Genomic DNA, 19,133 nt, shown 5'->3' with positions numbered 1-19,133 from the left:
TACAAGTATGTTTCTAATCATATCATTTTTTGTCAGGGATTTAATCCAGTTTTAATCTTGTTTTCGACCTGGTTTTGACTCATTTTCAGCACATTTGTAGGATGTTTCTATAGGACGGACCACAGACGGATGACTGACGAATTAAGTTAAAGTGAGATTGGTAACGGTCATTTGACAAAAAAAAGCAAACAGACAAAAAATTTATTCTTATCTTTCACATACTAATTTAAAAACTTCAATTATCTAAAACTCGCTCTACTGATAACAACCGATATCTCTAGAGAAGAAAGAGTCAGTAGCATAATGGAATGTAATAGGGAACATTGATGGTCCGGAGTGATACGTGGCATCTGAATGGACACATGGCATATCTTCTCGTTGAGGAAGTTCACAATCAAAGGCATTCACACATGTGATGTCATTGTAGAGCCATTTGGTATCACGAATGTGATAGAAGGATTCGTTGTAACATGAGAAAACGATATCCATGTAGAAATCGGATTGGGGTAATGTGGAAGCCAGATTGGAGATGTCCGGGTGGAGGAGCATTCTGGAAAAAAGGAAGCTGGGATTCTTAATAAGGTCGGACTCTCAGAACTTTTTGATCTTAGAATCAAAAAAAACCCAGGATCTCAGAACCACAGAAAAGTCGGGCCACTTACTCCTTCAAATCCTCATCAATCTCTTTCAAATGTTTCTCAGTAATTAATTCTGTAATATTATCTCCGGGATTCACCGGCAACGCGCCTCCAGGTATTTTCTTCGAATCAATGTAATCCATTTTCTTCAAATGAAATATTCCATTCGTGGTGACCAATTTCTTGTACCAGTATATTGGATTTTGACCAGCAGTCAGATAAATTGGTTTGTGATCCGAATTTCTTGAATAATGGGACCAAGTTGAATTGAATCTCTCCGGACGTAGAAATGACTTTCCAGCATCCTTTGTCTTCAATCTCCGTGCATTTTTGACCATGGAACTAATAGTTTGGGTGTTCAGATCTCCAGTTTTTATAGTACGGTAGTCAAATTTGTCGTAGTGAAGAGCACTGATCTCCCAACTACCACCATACTCCCTTTCGAATTCCTCATAGTAAGAATTCGCATTTGTTGGAATCAGAATATCATCCATGTCCAGAATCCCAACAAAGCTCACAGCTTCCTTATACATTAATAAGCAGTCTGTATGAGCTGCCGCTTGATTTCGGAGCTCCACATTTCGATTTGGCTCCAAATATGGGCCATCGGTCACCGGAAACTTTATGGTGAGCCATGGTTCAATTGAGACGAGACCCAGTTTTTCGTATTCTTTGATTAGTTTATAGTAAGACTCGACCATTGAGACAATGTAAAGCTGCAAGTGAGCACCGTATCTGGAAATGGAGAAAAATTGGGGTTATGCGTGAAACCATACTTGTAAAATTTCGGCCCCGCCCGTTACAAGTATGCGTGAAACATGTAATAGAAGGGCCCCTGACTTTTAAAGTAGGCCAGACATTAAATTTTTCACAATTCTAGTTTTTTGATATATTTTTTGATATATCCCACCTCTTTGAAATGTGGATCTGTACTAAAAATGTCTGCCATTGCTCAGCTGCAAATTGCGGGGAAACACAAAAAACCACAGGTTTCGGCGCCGAGTATTTAGTCTTTCGGAATGGAACCTGAAAGTTTTAAGATGTCCATTTTTCCTAAAATCTAATTTCTAGCCTCCATGACAACTCCATCGGCCTCAATTTCCAATTTTTCCATTCGCTCTACTAAATTGGTTTGGGCAGTGATCAGAGAATAGTCACAACGATCGTTTAGAGCGTGTTCTCTTAAAAGTTTTGGGGTCGACAGTAATCCGGAAAAGCTACTTACGTTGTCAATGTTGCCTCTTGAGTCATTTGCATTGTCTTGTTGGTCCCAATTAGGTTTATTTTGTAGTTTGTGATTTTTGAAGCGGTCCGTTTATTCATTGTTGTCACAATTGCAATTGCATTCTTACCAAGACTGGAATTTGATAAAAGTTTTCAAATTTTGAATTTTAAGATTCTGAGATTCTGAGACTATAAATTTTGAAAATGGTAACCGCGTAGCTCATCCGGAAAAACTCACGATTTGGAAACTGGGAAATAATATGCAGAATGTATAAATGTGTGGCTATACTGTAGTAAATCTACCCGAGGTCTGAAATTTTGTGATTTCTCAATTTTTTATTAGAATTTTCAAAAAAAATTACCCCGTCTCCTCGAATGACCAGAAAATTAGGAATTTGAATAATAGAACAATTAGAATCAGAAAAAGGATGGCCAGAGATTTTACAACTCGTTTAAAATAAATTTTGAATCGGTATTTTCGAAGAATTGAGCGGAATTTCAGTAGATTCATTTTAGAAAAATAGATCCAAAGTTTTGGAACATGGGAAATATTTGGGAAAATTGGACGATTGAAAAATGAGATAATGCATTTTCCTGTTCGAAATATTTTAGTTTAGAAAAAAAAGTTTCGCTAGATTTTAGCTGATTTAGTGGACAAGATTTTGAGAAATATTGGGAATTTTGAAGCATAAAAAGGTGATTTTTGATTTTTAAAATTTTTTGAATTTTCTGAAATTTTAATTTTATTCTAAAAATTATAAACTTTTCAGATAGAGATTATGTAGTTCTGAAACTCCGAATTTGTGCAAATTTAGGTTTTACGAATTTCTAAATTCTATGAAATTTCTGATATTTCGAATTTTCAAAAGTTCTGAAATTCTGAAATTCCGAAATTCTGAATTTTTTGCAATTTCCAAATTTTCTGAAATTTCTGAATGTTCGCAAAATACACCCTAAACTTCTTAAAGAATTTTTGGAGAATTTTCGGGCGTTTTAGAAATTTACTGAAAATCTGAAATAAAAAAGTCTGAAAAATCACAAAAAATCTTTATTTGGATAACTTTTCAAAACGGATACAATGTCAATGAAGTCTTCGATTTTTCAACCACCGCGCAGAAAATTCTCATAGAATCTCCGTAATAATCACATGAAAATTCGCGAGTATCCTGAATTCCATGTATATTTTCAAAGCCGCTGAAGATTTTCCCACTGAAAAAAATATTTTTGAAATACAAAGATTTGAGAAAAAACTCACATGAACTCTCCGCCTTCTTCATAATCTTGAGGAATTTTTTTGACAATCCAACTATCAGAGAACAAATCTCTTTGAGCATCGAAAAATTGAGGATGCACAGTTCGAATTTCCAATTTTTCGTGTCGTTTTCCGAATTTCAGAAACTTCTGAAAACCGAAAAAAAAAAATGGAAAAACTCAATTCTCAAAAATCCTCCAACCAGTAATCTTATCTTCGCCGCTGCTGGAGTGATCTGATCGGATGAAACTGTCAAATCCATCGCTTCAATTCCTTCTAATTCCTCATCCGTCATTCCAGTTTCACATCGAATTTTTAAATGCTTCGAAACTTTCAACCCTTGAATAAACGGTCTGATTGGCACTTCAACACTCCAACAATCAATTTCAAAATTTTTGAATTCGCGCCGAATTTGAAGAGACGAAGTTATCCATTCCAGAAGACACTCTTGTTGAAAATCCGCGAGTTTCAGGTTCTCACAATTTGGTATGAATGCTTCTGGTGGGGCAAATGTGGCCTGAAGATTTTACTGTTTTTATTGCCGAAACTCGGAAAACTCAGAAATTATAAAAAACTTTCAAAATTAAATTAACGACTCACCCCTACAACTTCCACCGTATCAGCTTGAATGCATCCGTCATGTGAAACAGATTTCAGAAAATTGTTCAATATTTCAAATCGATTTTCTTGTCGAATTTCGGACAGCTCTTCGAATAATTCTCCCTCCCATCCTTATCAATTTTCGTCAAATTTTCTTTTCCTGTCAACCAAATTGTTAATGAATCCAACTCGACACGAATAGTTGACTGAAATTTTGAAAAAGTGGAAAATTTTCTTAATTTCTAGAAAAGAGAAACCCACTTTTTCTTCGGACCAGTTGCTCAGAACCCCTGTGATAATCAGTTTCTCAATTTTTGGTCTTGTCATGAAAGCCGCAGTTTCTTGTTGTTCCTTAGCAGAAAATTGAATCTTGCGCCTAAAAATTGTTTTTTTTTTCGAAAAAAAAATTCAGAACTCCCTCAGAATATTGTGAATTACCAAAAATCAAAAAAAAACTCACTGTGACACAAAATCTAATAATTTCGATATTTTTTGTGGTCTACCAGTTTTTGGATCGTGAAGAGACATTTTTCGTACTGCAAATTCTACAAAATGAGTTCGAAAAATCAGAGAGTGGGAAAATGTGAACAAATAAAGTGAAGAAAATAGTGAGGAAAGAATAGGAAACGCAGAGAAAAATGCTTTTTTTAGATACTTGAATTTCCTGGAGTTTCGAAAACTTCAGAACTTTGAGAAATGTCTGTATTGTCGAATTTCTGAGTTTCTGAAATTTTGCATTTCCAAACTCCCGAGTTTTCGTTCTATTTTTCGAGCTTTTTCCGGAAATTCAAGTTTTTTTTAAAATTTATCTAACTAAAAATAAACATTTGTTTACTGGTTTCATTGCAATAAAATATATTTCAAATTTTGAAACTTATAATACAATTTTTGGATTCTCATAATTTTTCAAAATATTCAGAGAAACCAGGAGGAAAAAAACGGACAACATAATTATTCCAATTGTTTCTCAAACATTTGAAAATACAAATCAGTATGCATAGGTTTTCTACGAAGTGCCATTGTGATATTCCTTCTTTGCTCTCCGTCCAAAATTCTCAATTTCCACCAAACGCCAATACAAACGATAATACCGTATAATGGAATTGCATGGGTTACTGTAATTTTGAATTTCATTTTTTTTTCAAAAAAAAAAGAATGATTACATTCAATAATAGCCATATAATTGGGTTTCGTGAAGAATGGAGAAGCTAAATGGAGAACAACAATTCCAAGTAAAATTGTAGAAATTGTGATGCAATTGAAATGTATGAAAGATTTTAGAGCGACGAAAGATCTGGAAATTTTAAAATTTCGTAATTTTTAGATTTTTTAAAAATTTCACCTTCTTCCCTGATCCAAAGTGTATCGGGTGCTCAAATTAATATCCGCTACTGCTCGAAGTTTCTGAAAATCAAAAAAAATATCCAGGAAATTTTTGATCTTCAAACCTTATTTTTGATCTCCAAAATTCGAAAAACCACAATCGAAATGATTTGTGAGCAAATGACCATTGACAATGGGATGATAGTCTCAGCAGTTGAAATCGTACTCGACACCAGTGTCTAAATATTGATTTTCAATTTGGATATCGATTTTTAAGCCCCGCCCACCTGACAATAGAAAAATGTGAAGCTGGATGGAGTGAAAGCAGCATGTACATATCTCGTAAAAAGATAACAAATTGCCAGAAATATTTGAAAAACGCCCAAAAAGATTCCATAATTAATTGAGCAATTCTCATAAGCTCGATTGTATTTTACAGCGATCAGACGCTCTAAAGTTATGGAAATCGGGGTCATTGATACGGTAGCTTGGCCAGCATTGTACAAAAATCGGAAAATTAGGCATCTGAAACTTTGAAAATTTTGGGATTTTGGGAAAAAATTGAACCTATAAAAATTTGGTAAAATTTCACATCCGGATTGATATGGGTAGAAATAGTTGAAGAGGTCAGCGGTGTGAAGAGAGAATCTGAAGATTGAAGATTTTTTTGAAAATCGGAAATTTTTGAAATATTTCTCTAAATGTCTGAAAGTACAATAAAACTTTGAAAATGCTAAATTTTTAGAATTTTAGAATTTTCAAGACGTATAACGTTTTCAAGCTTCGAAGTATCATAACTTCAAAACTTGCGGATTTTTTGAAATACTGAATTTACCGAATATTTAGAAGTTATAGATTTTATGGAATTGTTGATTTCGGAATCTCAAAATCTCAGTATCTAGAAAACCGTACTTTTTGAAGCTACATTTCTTTCGATTTCGCAATCTGATGTTTTAGAACTAACCATTTGGCAACTGAAAAGCGCGGTTGCGATTTGGTAATTGTAATTTGTTTATTGATCAGGTGTAATGAAACATTAGAGGGCAAGTAATGAAACATTAGAGGGCAAGTAATGAAACATTAGAGGCAAGATGAAAGACTCAGAAAATGCCCCTCACGAGGCCGATCTGAGTGGGGGAGGGAAAACGGGATAATTTAGAGTCAGTTTCGAAATGTCCGGTTTTAGAACGTATGGTCGCAAAATTGAAAACATTGTTTTTCAAAAAAAAAAGTAAAAAGAACCGTTTTTTAAACTTTTTAGTATCAACAATTCCAAAAAAAACCGAAAACTTCAGAAATTCCAAAATTCCGAAAAATTTGGAAATTCTAGAATTGGGGAACTCAAAAGTCCATTGAGTTGATCACTGAACATTCTGAACCTTCTAGAAATTTTTAAAATATCTGAAATTTGAAAAAATAATGACTTGCCTGCCAACACAATGAACCAACAATGCAGCCAAATGAATACTTATTTGGATTTGAGTATTTTTATGAAAAACCCGTTGTGTGAATGAAAAGTATAACGAATATCCTATTATTGGAAAAGCTGGAAGCAAAATGAACCAATTCAGGAGAAGCGATAGACGGAGTTCGATCGATGTTGAATATGTGAGCATCGTTTCACAGGTTGTCAGATTCTGGGACATTTTTGTGGCTGAACATAAAATGTTTCTGAAAATTGAGATAAGATTGATTAAAAGTGATAAACATTAAAATCACAAATTCGAAAATTCAAAAGCTTGGAATTCGAGAATGTGAAGAATTTAGATACAGAAGTTAAGAATCAGAAGTTAAGAATATGGAAAAATCAGATTATTAGAAATTCTATAATAAGAAACTTTATCGTTTAAAAGTTCGAGAAAAATTAAGAATATCGAAATTGCAGAATCAATAGAAATTGTTTGGACCGTTTAGCAAAAATATCAAAAATAAATGCATTTTCCATTTAATTTGAATATTGTATTTTTTTTTCGAAATATTGTATTTTTGATTCAAGTGCTCTGGTACTTATTGCTTGCCAAATTTTTTTAATCTACAGTTATTAGAGTCTTAAATTTCGAGATCTTACAAAACCAAAAAGATTTTTTGAAAGATTCTGGCAAAACTTTCGTCAGCTGACATCTTTTCTACCATTTTTTTCTACAAAATGGCTGTTTCCAAATAACAAGCAAAATGTATGTCAACGATAATTATAGTGTAGAAAGGAAATAAGGGAAAACATATGCCTCCGTTATTCTGCATGATCTATGTGGTTTCAGTGGTTGAAATTTAAATATGAGCAATTTCGACACCAGCAGACACCAAGTACAAAAATTCCTTGTCCCGACACATCGAAATTTCCGGAAATTCGTTCACTACCTGAGCCGAATTGAAAATTAATGAAACTGGCAAATTTCGATTTCAAAGGATGAAAAGAAATTTTTGTTTGAAAAGTTTTGCTAAAGTCTCTTTTCTGAGTTTTCAAATTTTACATTTTTCTGAATCTGAATTTTTCAATTTCAGAATATCAGGAAAGAAGAAGACCTTTTTAACTTTCAGACAAATCAGCAAGTCCTATAATACTTTTCCATAGAAAAAAATCAAAATATGATGGAAATTCTGAAAATCTGTTTCAAAAATTTCTCTTCAAAATCATAAGTCATAAAAGATTCGAAGAAAACTGACCAAAATTACATATCTGTGAAGCGGAAAAGGTACAAAACGTGTCTGAGAAATCGTATACTTATGACTCTGTCCTCTTTTTCTAGTTGAGTTAATATGAACTTTTGATTAGTGGTGTTAGTTTTGATAGACTGATAAATTCATACATTATGACGAGACCGAAAAAAAAAAGAATAAATGGGAAGATCATGAAAATCATTTTTTGAATGTGGTTTTTGAAAGGGATCTATATTTAGAGAGGGCTCAAAAAATTTCAATTTGAATTTGAACTTAGAAAAAATTAAAAGAGATGAGACAACAAAAAGATTGGGGCAGTTTGGGGAACGAAATTGCGCCGAGCTTATGAAAGCAATCGGTCGGCAGTGAGATTCCCGCCCGCGTAGCTCAGCCAGTAGCGACTCTGTACCCCCAAACTGTTCCCGATGAGTTCAACTCCTCTTGGGGTTCTCTAGACAAATTATCAGGAATTTTTTTTTTAAATGTCTTGTCTCCGCCAATTATTTGAATATTAAACAGCGACGTTTAAAGGTTGAACATTTCCACCTGCAAGAAAAAAAACGAAAATTGAAGAATCAGAAAAGCACAATATAAATGTTTTCCACCGAACTTTTAATGAACACTTTTCTAGACACAGACAAAGTACGGCAATTTGAGCGAAACGATTTAAAATTGTATATTTCAGATAAATTTGAAGTGATGTAATGTTGTTGTGTTTTGCGACTAAACTTTGGAAAATGGGAATTTTGACATTGCATAGAAAAAATATTGGTTCTTTTTCACATAAAAAATGTCGAATTTTCAGATGCGCATGTTAATATGGTATCAAAACGACGAAAATGATTTGCTCATATGCTGAATTAAATAAAACCAGAAAAGTTACAAAATGCAGAAATTTAGAAAAACAAGTTTTCAACATTTTTATTATACAAAATATGAAGATTGTAGTAACGAATCTAGAGATAAATCTCATGTGACAAAAAACATATTGTAGAAAACGGAAATTGGAAAATTATATGTATGTTTTAACATATATTATTTTAACTAAAAAATTAATTTCCGACCCTGTCCATTGAATGGTTCGTTGAAGATCGTTATTAATTCCAGGAATTTGAAATTCGAAGAATCTGTAAACAGACATGTCTCTAGAATAAATTGGTTAATCTGAACACAGGCAAATATTAATAAGTGAAAATTTCAGTTTCATGAGCACCAACAAAACAATTCAGTTGCTGTTTTTATTGCTTCTTATGCCTCATCATGTTTTTTCCGTCAATTTCAACAGAATTAAATTGTCCCAAATTTCTGGAAAATCTACTCATTGGCATTTTTGGAATGAACTCATATTTTTCTGTCTGATTTTTTATTGTTTTATTTTTCATTAAGCCAGTTTTTTTTTCATTTTTCATGATGCTTTGGTTTTCCTGAAGCGTAAGTATGCAAACTTCAGATTTTAGTTTTGGAGGGAATCCCGATTCTTTTTTTTTCAAAATTATGAAAGTCCCAGTTTTACAAACATTGAGCCAGACAAAAAATATCATTTAACCCACAAATGTAAATCAAACTAAATTTAAACTTTTTGATGAATGAATTGACCCCCGCTAACCTAGATATTTCCGTCTTGAGTCATGTTGTCAAATCTAATTTTTTCGTTCAATTTGTCTCCAGGAAATTATAACAGAAAAAAAATCTGAGAAAAAGTTATTGAACGAAAAGAAAGAAATTTACTTCAAGGGGTTTTTTCTTCCTTGTTTTTTTTAGCTCCTAGATTTTGGAACTTCTGGAAAATCGGTGATTTCTGATCTTCTAGGATTATTGAATTTTTTGAGTTTTTGAATTTTATCAATCCTTGGAATTCCCGAACTCCTGAATTTCTGAATTTATGATTCATTTTTTTCCCGATGAGGAGGTGTATATTATCATTCCAGCTCATTGAACTGGAAAGAATATTTTTTTTTTTGGAATTTTTGAAAATCACAATATGCGCCATCTGCTTATTTATAGTAGAAGATAGCATATTTTCTTTGCTTTTCAAACCCAATTTTCGCATTTTTTTTCAAATATTTTAAAAAATTAGTTTTTCAGACATGTCTACCACAGCCTCTCGAAATATCTGGAACACAAATTTAGACACCTATTATTATATAAAGAGATCAATAAACCTTATTTTCACCCCATTATTCCCTTTAATTCTTTTTTGTGTCTATAAAAAATCGCCGAAAAATTTCGGATCGCTAAAATTGTTTTTATATTTTCATGTGTTTTGGTAGGTCCAGCATATGAAATTTGGAAATCAATCTTATTAAATTTTAGCATTTCCATCCAATGGCTCTATAATTGTCTATTAATTGACACTTTTCAATTTGTACCATCTCCATTTGTACAAATTATGGGATTTTTGACAAAATTTGTGAATCCAGTACACTTATACATTGCAAACTACTGCTGTACTTCTAGTGGGTTTTTTTTTCAATTTTTTGAGTTTTCAGCTTTTGCAGGCACATTGGGATCCTGTCAGACACTTTTTTGTAATCGGTTGTTCAAAATTTTGCACTTGTACAATTCGAAAAAATCTGTGATTTTTTGGATTTTCGAAATATTTATTTACCTTGGAGTTTTTGGGTTTGCAGTATCGGTTGTACCTTCGATGGTCAGTGGGATGCCAGAAAATCAGGAAAATGCAAAAGAGGCGTATAAAGGTAGAATTTGGAATATTTCTACTAAATTCAGAAATTCGGAAATTCGGAAATTTTGAAATTCTGAAACTCTAACATTCAAAAGCTCAGAATTTCAGAAATTAACTCGGAAATTTAGAAACTCTGTTATTTAGGATCATTGAATTGAGGCTTCCATTTGGTCGGGAAATTTAGCTGACCGACCGACCACCAACCCCGCCGACCGACAGCCGACCGAGTTGACAGCTAAGCCGGCGCGCCGACCGTTTTCGTGCATTTGCGGGTCAACGTGTTTGCATACGTTGCATGGTACTTTACGACAAACTACTCACTGAATGCCTCGTTTGTCGTTTAATACAGTGCTTCGTACGCAAAAATTCGTATTTTGATGCGCAAAGGCACGAAATCGGTCGGCTGTCGGTCGGCTGTCGGTCGGTGGTCTGCCGGCGGTCGGCGATTTTTGACCGACCAAAATGGGAGCCTTACATTGAATTCTGTTGTGCAGAAATTTCTGAATTCTTCGAAATTCAAATGAACTTCGATTATCTTAATTTCCATATTTCCAGCTTAACCAATATTCTCTAACGTTTTAAAGCAGCTGAAATAAAGTAGCTCAGTTTCCTAAACAGAACAAATTCAAATTTCCAGCCATCCTCCCTCCCCGATTTTACCCCGACACCATCACCAACCCAACCGTTATAATATTCTGCGATCCCCAAAAATCGTGTCAATCCAAAACTATCAAATTCAATTTAATCCATATCACACTCGTCACACTGACAATAATAATCTCTGCGAAATTGGCCATTTGGATTTTGGAACGAAAAATGAATTCACGAAATGAGTCGGAAAAAACCAGAAAGATGCACAAGAATTTCAATAATCGTTCAATGTTTCAAGTTTTAATCCAATTTTTATTTTCTACAATTCCATTCACCATTGTTAATTGCCTACTGTACTTTAATATTATAATTCCAGAAGTTTCCTATTTTTCAGACATTATGGCTGAACTAATGCCACTTGCTTGTGTAGTAACTTTATTTGTTTTTTACGAACCTTATCAGAATTTCGTTTTGGTGAAAATTGGAATTCGTCAGGATAATTGTAGAATAATTTCAACTACTGGGGCCTTTGAAAAAGTTGGGAAAGGGAAAACGACACCAAAATGTCATACGGTACATTGAAAACAAAATGTTCATGTATTTGAAAAAAATGTTCATAAATAAAAGTTCTATTTCTAAAACATTTCATTTTGAAAATCACAAAAAGCGATATAAATCAAAAAGAATTTATCTAAATTTCTTCTTTATTATCTTCATTATTCTTCTTTTCCATACTTTGTGTTCTTCTGGCAGTAGTGAAGAAGATTATCATGGCAATTATTAAATGTACAGATATTCCAATGGTATAGACATACAATGGAATGATAGATGATAAGAAAAACCGGATACATGAGCCGAGAGCCTGGAAAATGAGCAATTTGAGAAAAATGTTTTTTTCAAAAATTTCCAAAATGTTACCTCGATTCCGAAAAATCATTTGAAGTCTAAAAATGGCCGAAATCTTTAAAACACCGGAAGTCTTCAATTTACTAACTCTGAAAGTCTTGTAAATCCTGAAGTCTAAAAAATTTTTCAAACTCTGAAAAACTCATAAAATCTTCACATTTTCATAATCATTGGAAAAAAATTTGCAAAAATTCTGAGAACCAAATTTCACAATTTTTTATCATCAAAAAATTTGCCAACACTGCTGAGTAGAGCAAAAAATGTCCTAAAAATCAAAAACCCCGTACATTGACCTTGATGTTGTTTACCAAAAGTGAACAAAAAAGAGAAATGTCTTATCGTTTCTCTTTTTTTCCGTTTCAAACCTTGATAATGAGAGAAATCGCCTCATTTTTCAGTTTTTTTCTTTCCCAATTTTTTGTTTCTTGCTTCTATTCATCAATTTTTCCCTCAAAATTCAATCAATTGTTTCAATGCTCATGTGATTTTCAGAAAATGGTTTCTTTCGAGAAATATATTTATCCCATTCGAGGAAAATTACGATTTGAAACTGATCAAATGGAGGATTTGAATAAATGTTACAAATATGGAAACGCTGTGAAACTTGGGAAAACAGAATGGTAAGTTTTTTGTTTTTGGGGGTTTGGAATCCTTCAAATTTAAGATTTTCAAAAATTCGGCACCGACTATTTAGGCACTTTAAAAACTTTAATATTCTAAGTTCTAAAATTCCAAACTTCATGATTTCTTGAAACACTCAAACACCCGGGTTTTCTCAATATCGAATTTTTCTAGGAAGTTTTTTTTCTAAATTCCAGTTCATTGAACTTTATACTGTAGCTCCTTGAGAGCTCTTTTTCAAAAAAATCGTTTTAAAAAACTCAACTTTCAGTTAAAAACAATATTCAGGTGTCTCATCGTCGCCACAGAATGCTCGCCGCACACTCAGAATCAAAAGTGTTTTTCGATTTTTTTGAAATCACTTTACAATTATGATCTTGCCGAAACTATTTCGGGTCAATTTTGTGTGTATATTTTGAAGAATTCAAAACCAGAAAAAGCACGGAGAACGAAATTTGTGATGAATGAAAAATCTACGGGTACTTATGGATTCCCTAATTTTTTGAAGTGGGACGAATTGATGAATGATGGATATGTGGAAAATGGAAAAATTGTAATTGAAGCGGTTTTGTCAATTGAAGTCGAACAAATTTTCAATCCAAAATCCACATTTTTTGACTGCAGACCAAATAGTGAGGATTTGAAAGTCATGCTAGAGCCCAAAGAAGAAGGATGTCAGGTAATATGGTTTCTTATTTACAAAAATGTTAATATTAAAAAGAATGCTCTAGAAAAATACTTCTTTTCAGATAAAAAGTGGGAGAATTATTCAAGAAGTTGAAATGGCAAAACTGAAGGACATGGTGTTTTCGGAAACTATTGTCATTGATGGAATTTCATGGTAATTTTTTTAGATTTTGAAAATATTTTAATTCCGATTTTCTGAATTTCTGAATTTCTGAATTTCTGAATTTCTGAATTTCTGAATTTCTGAATTTCTGAATTTCTGAATTTCTGAATTTCTGAATTTCTGAATTTCTGAATTTCTGAATTTCTGAATTTCTGAATTTCTGAATTTCTGAATTTCTGAATTTTTGAATTTCTGAATTTCTGAATTTCTGAATTTCTGAATTTCTGAATTTCTGAATTTCTGAATTTCTGAATTTCTGAATTTCTGAATATTTCAAAATAATTTCTAAATCATTCAAAATTGCTTGAAATTTTCATAAGTTTTTGAATTTTTAAAATTTTTGAGTCACTCGATCTTCGAATTCTTTGAAATTCCAATCTTTCAAAATTTTCCGAATTTCTTGAAACCAGAATTTTTGGAAGTTTTCAGGCGAGTGGGATATCATAAAGAAGGAACAAATGGAATTGGATTTCTGTTTTTATGTAACGAGAACCTTCAAAATCTCTGGTGGCGAGTTGAAGCTGCCGCGGAAATTCATATCAAAAGTCGATTGCATCCAAATGTGAATATTTCATTCAATGTTCCACCAAAACTGTTTCTTGGATCGCGAAGTTACGGATCATTTTATGATATATGGGATTTTTTGATGGATCAAGAATCCGGATACCTCAGCATTGGAAAAATTTTAGTGGAAATAAGAATTGATGTTAGGAAGAAATATGGATTTGAGTGTCCTCAGAAGCCAATTCGAAAAATGACGGATTCCGTGATATTGATTGATGGAGAAGAATTTCATGTTTCTAGAAGTGTAAGTTTAAAATGTTTCATTGTCTTCAAAACGGTCTCAAAGGTTTTTTATTGACTGAGAAATACATAGAAAGCTCGTGATTTTTTGATTGAAAAATAGGATCTAATTTCTTCAAAATGAAGCTCGGTGTCTATAAAATATATCAAAAGGGGTCAACTAACAAAATTTTTTTTATAAAATTGAAAATATTTCGTCAGTTGACAACGTTTTGATATCTTTAACAGTAACAGAGATATCTTGTGGGAAACTCCGCCCCTTTTCCACTAAGGGTATATACGTCACTAAGTGAAGGAGGTAAGACAGTATAAATTATAGATAAGGGGATTAACACTTGACTTTATTGACTTGTAGTAATTGACCGGAATTCCCTATATTGGAATTCAGATATTAAACTTAATTTTTAGGCGTACCAAAAAATAGATTTCTCTAAAAAATTCTAGGAAATAATCTGAGCAATTTTCAGCTCTTATCCCATCACTCATCGGTTCTTTGTGACCTGTTTACTGGAACTCCAGACATTCCAAATTTTTTATTCGACGAAATTTCCAAAGAATTATTTGTCAAATTTTTGGAATTGGTGCATGATTGGAAAACTGAAATTGATGGTGAGATTTTCCAGGATCCTTTTTTTTTTATTTAAAAAATAATCAAATATTCCCAATTTTTCAGAGAAAAATATCGAAAAATTGCTGAAATGTCTAAATCTTCTGGAAGCCGATGAATGTATAAAACTCTGTGATAATCTGATGGTAAGCATGGAAATTGAGGACGAGGCCAAAATATATCGACTCATCCAAAATTACAATCTCCCGAAATTTGAAGCAAAACATTTGAACACACAACAAGTGCCGAGGTGAGGAATGAATTCAATTTTTGCAACAGAGCGCATTTTCAAACTTTTCAGAGTCCCAATGAGCCCTATTACTCGTATGTGAAACGATACCCAAAACTTCCCAACGTTTTACGTCCAACCGGAGAATTTCAATTCGAATTCGTTGAAAAGACTCGGGAAATGTTAGAGGATCCAGAAATGGAACACATTGGAAATGAAGTTCTTTTATATTTGTCGAGGAAATCGAATCTTTTGAAAAATATGTGTAGTCGAGTGTTTTTTAAAGAGTTCTCCGATCCCTTGGATATGGTGGTTTTTCATTTTGAAGATGGAAAAAGTTTCTATGCCAGTAAGCAGGTAAGAATGATGTTTTGAGGTTTCAAAAAATTAGGTCAAAGTTGTGAGTTTGTTTTGAAAATTTTGAGGAATATTGACTAAAAATATACCGTATTTCCTCTAATAGAAGCCCATGGGTTTTTATTTTTCAATGAATAATTTTCAAAAAGTTTTTTTTTAATCATACATTTGGCAATTCGGAAGTTAAGAATTCTAAACTTCGAGGTTTTTTTTAATTCGAAGTATTCATTCTGCAATTCTAAACTCCAAAATTCGGAATTTATGAAATTCTGAGATTCCAGAATCACAAAATTCAAAATTCAGGAATTCTGTAGATCAAAAATTGAGAAATTTTCAAGTTCTAAAATACCAGTTCCAAAAATTCTGAAATTAAGCTTATTTTTCCTTATTTTCTCTAATAGACGCCCATGGGCTTCTATTAGAGGGGGGGCTTCTATTTTTCGAAGCATCTCACGGGGTGGGCTTTTATTAGAGGTGGACTTCAAATAGAGGTGGGCTTCTATTAGAGGAAATACGGTATATTTATTTTTGTACTTGACAACTTTTTGGGAAAATTAATTTCTGAAGAGATACAGTACAGTGCGCGTCATAATTATAGGACATCCCTCCCATATTAGTGTTCTGAAAAAAAAAAACCAAAAAAGATAACTGAATTTTGTAAACGCAGTTCGATTCAGCGTGTGGAAAAACCTATGTTCACAAAATTTCAGACCAATTGAGCCATTTTTATGCTCACAGGGCTGAAAAATCACTTTGTAGGCTGCGTCATAATTTTAGGACACCCCTGGAAAATTAAAAATCTCCACTTTTTAATGGAAAAAAATTCAAATTTTTTGTTGAAAACTGTCAAAATAGTCCCAAAACAGCCTACTTTGACAACATACACAATCATTGATCCCTCTATTCAAGTTTCAGAAAAAATTATTTTCAGATATTTTTGTCATTTTTTGGGTTTTTGGAGTAAATCGTGAATAACTTTGCTCTTGGGTAAACTTTCCGGCTGAAATTGATAGGAACCATTTTAAGAGTGTTCATGTAAATGTTCGAGTTATTCTCATATTTGACAGCTCGTAATGGAGCTCAAGTTTTGAACTGATCGAAAAATTTTTAAAGCCGAAAATAATGTTCGAAAGACTTTCTAAATTACCAAAAATGTCATTGAAGTTGAGGATTAGTACGGAATGAAAATTTTCAGTTACCAAATCAAGTTTTTCATAATCAGATTCACCGAATTTCAAGGACATTTTTAGAAATTCTAGTTTTGCTTAAGTTGGAAACAACAGTTCAGAATACTGTAACAACAATTAGTATACAATCCAAATCACTAAAAAAATGTTTCCTATCAATTTCAGCCGGAAACCTTACCCAAAGTTATTCACGATTTATTCCAAAAAATGACAAAAATGTCTGAAAATAATTTTTTCTAAAACTTGAATAGAGGGATCAATGATTGTGTATGTTGTCAAAATAAGCTGTTTTGGGACTATTTTGACAGTTTTCAACAAAAAAATTGAATTTGTTTCCCTAAAATCTTGAGATTTTTCATTTTCCAATGGTGTCCTATATGTACAGGGTGGCTGAAAAGTATTGAGACACTTGTTATGATGGCTCTTGGCACCGTGCCAAGTCGTATTTTCGAAAAGTTTCGTATTATTTCGAAAATAGGGAGCGTATATAAGCCGACATTAGAGCCATTTCCCATCACTTTATCTCTTCACGAAGTTATGCGAGCTTCTCCTCATCGCCAAACCATTGCCAAGCTGTTCAACGACGGCATCTCTACCGGTGACATCGCTCGAAGACTTCTTCTTCCGAGAGCAACTGTCTATCGAGTTGTGCAACAATTGAAAGATCGAGGACATGTGTTGGAGCTTAAGAAAAGCGGAAGACCTCGTACTGTCAACACTCGCCGGACTCGTGGCATCATCAAGAAGAGAATCACACGAAATGATGCGGTCAGCATGAACCAAATGGCTTCATCGCTCGGAATCTCAAGACAATCGGTTCAATCCATTGTGAAAAAGGACTTGGGTCTGAACAGTTATCGGCTCCTTCGTGGCCAATACCTCACAGAACAGTCCAAGAAGAATCGGCTCGAAAAAGCGAAAAAGTTGCTCGACGCACTCAAGGTGCGCCGCCTCTCTGAAGTCATTTGGACTGATGAGAAAATTTTTACGGTTGAGCCGCTTCCGAACCGACAGAATGCTCGGCAATTGTTGTCAAAGGACGAAGCAAAGTCCCCAAAACGTCGTCTGGCCTACAAGAGACTTTTTCCAAAGTCAGTGATGGTGTGGGCTGGATTGACGTCGGAAGGTAAAGTCCCATTGGTTTTCATTGATAGAAATATGAAAATCAACTCGGATGTGTACCAAAAGTTGGTGTTGATGGATGTTTTACGTCCGTGGGTCACTAGCCACTTTGGCCAGCAACCCTTCATTCTTCAACAAGATTGGGCCCCGTCCCATGGCTCGAAATCCACGAAAGCTGTTCTCGACGCTCATTTCCCTGGCTACTGGGGCAAGGACATGTGGCCCGCTTCCTCGCCCGACTGAATCCACTCGACTTTTCCGTTTGGGGATATTTGGAGGAAAAGGTGATGGCTCGATCGCACCCAAATGTGGATTCACTGAAGGCCGCTTTGCTCAAAGCATGGGATGATCTTGACGATGACTACCTCCGGCGCACCGTCGCTTCTGTTCCAGCTCGTTTGAAGGCGTGCATCAAGGCCGAAGGCTCAAACTTCGAATATCTCCTCTGATATCTTTTCTATTACTATCATTTGTTAAAAAAATAAATCTGGTTCTTTTGTTGAAACTCCATTTTTGAAAATACAACAAAAAACAAGTGTCTCAATACTTTTCAGCCACCCTGTAGTTATGACGCCGCCTAGAAAATGATTTTTCAGCCCTGTGAGCATAAAAATGACTCAATTGGTCTGAAATTCTGTGAACATAGGTTTTTCCACACGCTGAATCGAACTGCGTTTACAGAATTCAGTTATCTTTTTTGGTTTTTTCAGAACAATTGTTTGGGAGGGTTGTCCTATAGTTATGACCCACTGTAGATGGCAAAATATGTTTCATATTTTGACTTTTTCAGTTGGAAAAACGTTGTTTTTTTAGTTGACAACGTTTCTGAAATGCCGAAACTGATCTAGTTTTTTCAAAATTTTTTTGAGTCATGTTACTTTTAACAAACTATCCAAATTTTGAATCACAAAATCTAAAATATATTTTCATTTTGTACTTTCTGGAGTTTTCAGAAAATTCTGACATCTTTGAACTAATTTTTCTTTTCTTAATAATCGGAAGTTCAGATTCTGGCTCAGTTTTCTCAACACTTTATGAGAGAGTTCTATGGACCGAAATATAAGGGAAATGACAATGAAATCAAAATTTCTGATGTGAAATCTGAAGATTTTGAGATGTTTTTAACGTTTATATATCGTCCAGCTAAGGAGGTCACAGGTATTTCTTCACAAATTTTGAAAGATTTTTTAAAGGGGGACTCCGGTCAATTTTTTTATTGCATCAAAATGTGTTAAAATTTATCTATTTTCAGAATATTATTGCGAAAAAATTCGAAAAAAACCCGAAATCCCCAAAAAACGCCGTTGAAAAGGAAAGAAATTCAAAAAAATGTGCCGCCGAGGGACGAGGATTTTCAGTGAGAAACCTAGGCCACGTGAGCGGCGCGACTTTCTTACCGGACAATTTTTCCGGATTTTTCTCGCTTTTATCTCTTTAGCAGGTAAAAAACGTTAAAAAACACTGCCGACCACTTGAAA

General features: G+C 33.7%; 4 protein-coding genes across 4 annotated transcripts in view; 2 read left to right on the top strand and 2 right to left on the bottom strand.

Annotated features, from left to right (window-relative positions):
• Positions 1-255: 255 nt before the first annotated feature.
• CBG06300 lies at positions 256-2,373 on the bottom strand (the record flags this gene model as incomplete). Its single annotated transcript, XM_002647217.1, has 7 exons — positions 256-550; positions 663-1,373; positions 1,549-1,664; positions 1,711-1,819; positions 1,864-1,995; positions 2,101-2,172; positions 2,225-2,373. The coding sequence occupies 7 exons, from the start codon at positions 2,371-2,373 to the stop codon at positions 256-258; spliced, it is 1,584 nt and encodes a 527-aa protein (XP_002647263.1).
• Positions 2,374-2,926: 553 nt separating this feature from the next.
• On the bottom strand, positions 2,927-6,683 carry Cbr-srab-13 (the record flags this gene model as incomplete). The annotated part of the gene is made up of 10 exons (XM_045237106.1): positions 2,927-3,071; positions 3,118-3,263; positions 3,317-3,631; positions 3,976-4,090; positions 4,688-4,829; positions 4,878-5,008; positions 5,057-5,118; positions 5,163-5,276; positions 5,325-5,685; positions 6,487-6,683. The coding sequence occupies 10 exons, from the start codon at positions 6,681-6,683 to the stop codon at positions 2,927-2,929; spliced, it is 1,728 nt and encodes a 575-aa protein (XP_045093181.1).
• Positions 6,684-9,782: 3,099 nt separating this feature from the next.
• CBG06297 lies at positions 9,783-11,072 on the top strand (the record flags this gene model as incomplete). The annotated part of the gene is made up of 4 exons (XM_045237105.1): positions 9,783-9,961; positions 10,009-10,151; positions 10,185-10,270; positions 11,019-11,072. 4 exons carry the CDS (start codon positions 9,783-9,785, stop codon positions 11,070-11,072), a joined length of 462 nt encoding a protein of 153 aa, XP_045093180.1.
• Positions 11,073-12,373: 1,301 nt separating this feature from the next.
• CBG06295 overlaps positions 12,374-19,133 on the top strand; it is a gene marked incomplete at both ends in the record, with an annotated part of 7,826 nt that continues 1,066 nt past the window's right edge. Inside the window, 9 exons of the mRNA XM_045237104.1 lie at positions 12,374-12,498; positions 12,788-13,178; positions 13,249-13,302; positions 13,840-14,157; positions 14,621-14,762; positions 14,827-14,906; positions 15,011-15,346; positions 18,675-18,797; positions 18,908-19,039. Of these exons, the coding sequence (XP_045093179.1) occupies positions 12,374-12,498; positions 12,788-13,178; positions 13,249-13,302; positions 13,840-14,157; positions 14,621-14,762; positions 14,827-14,906; positions 15,011-15,346; positions 18,675-18,797; positions 18,908-19,039 (1,701 nt within the window). The remainder of the gene's footprint in view (positions 12,499-12,787; positions 13,179-13,248; positions 13,303-13,839; positions 14,158-14,620; positions 14,763-14,826; positions 14,907-15,010; positions 15,347-18,674; positions 18,798-18,907; positions 19,040-19,133) is intronic.

Source organism: Caenorhabditis briggsae (genome assembly GCF_000004555.2).
Source record: "Caenorhabditis briggsae complete genome, chrV, whole genome shotgun sequence".
In the NCBI taxonomy this organism is placed as follows: Eukaryota; Metazoa; Nematoda; class Chromadorea; order Rhabditida; family Rhabditidae; genus Caenorhabditis; species Caenorhabditis briggsae.
This window is presented reverse-complemented; position numbering and strand designations above follow the sequence as displayed.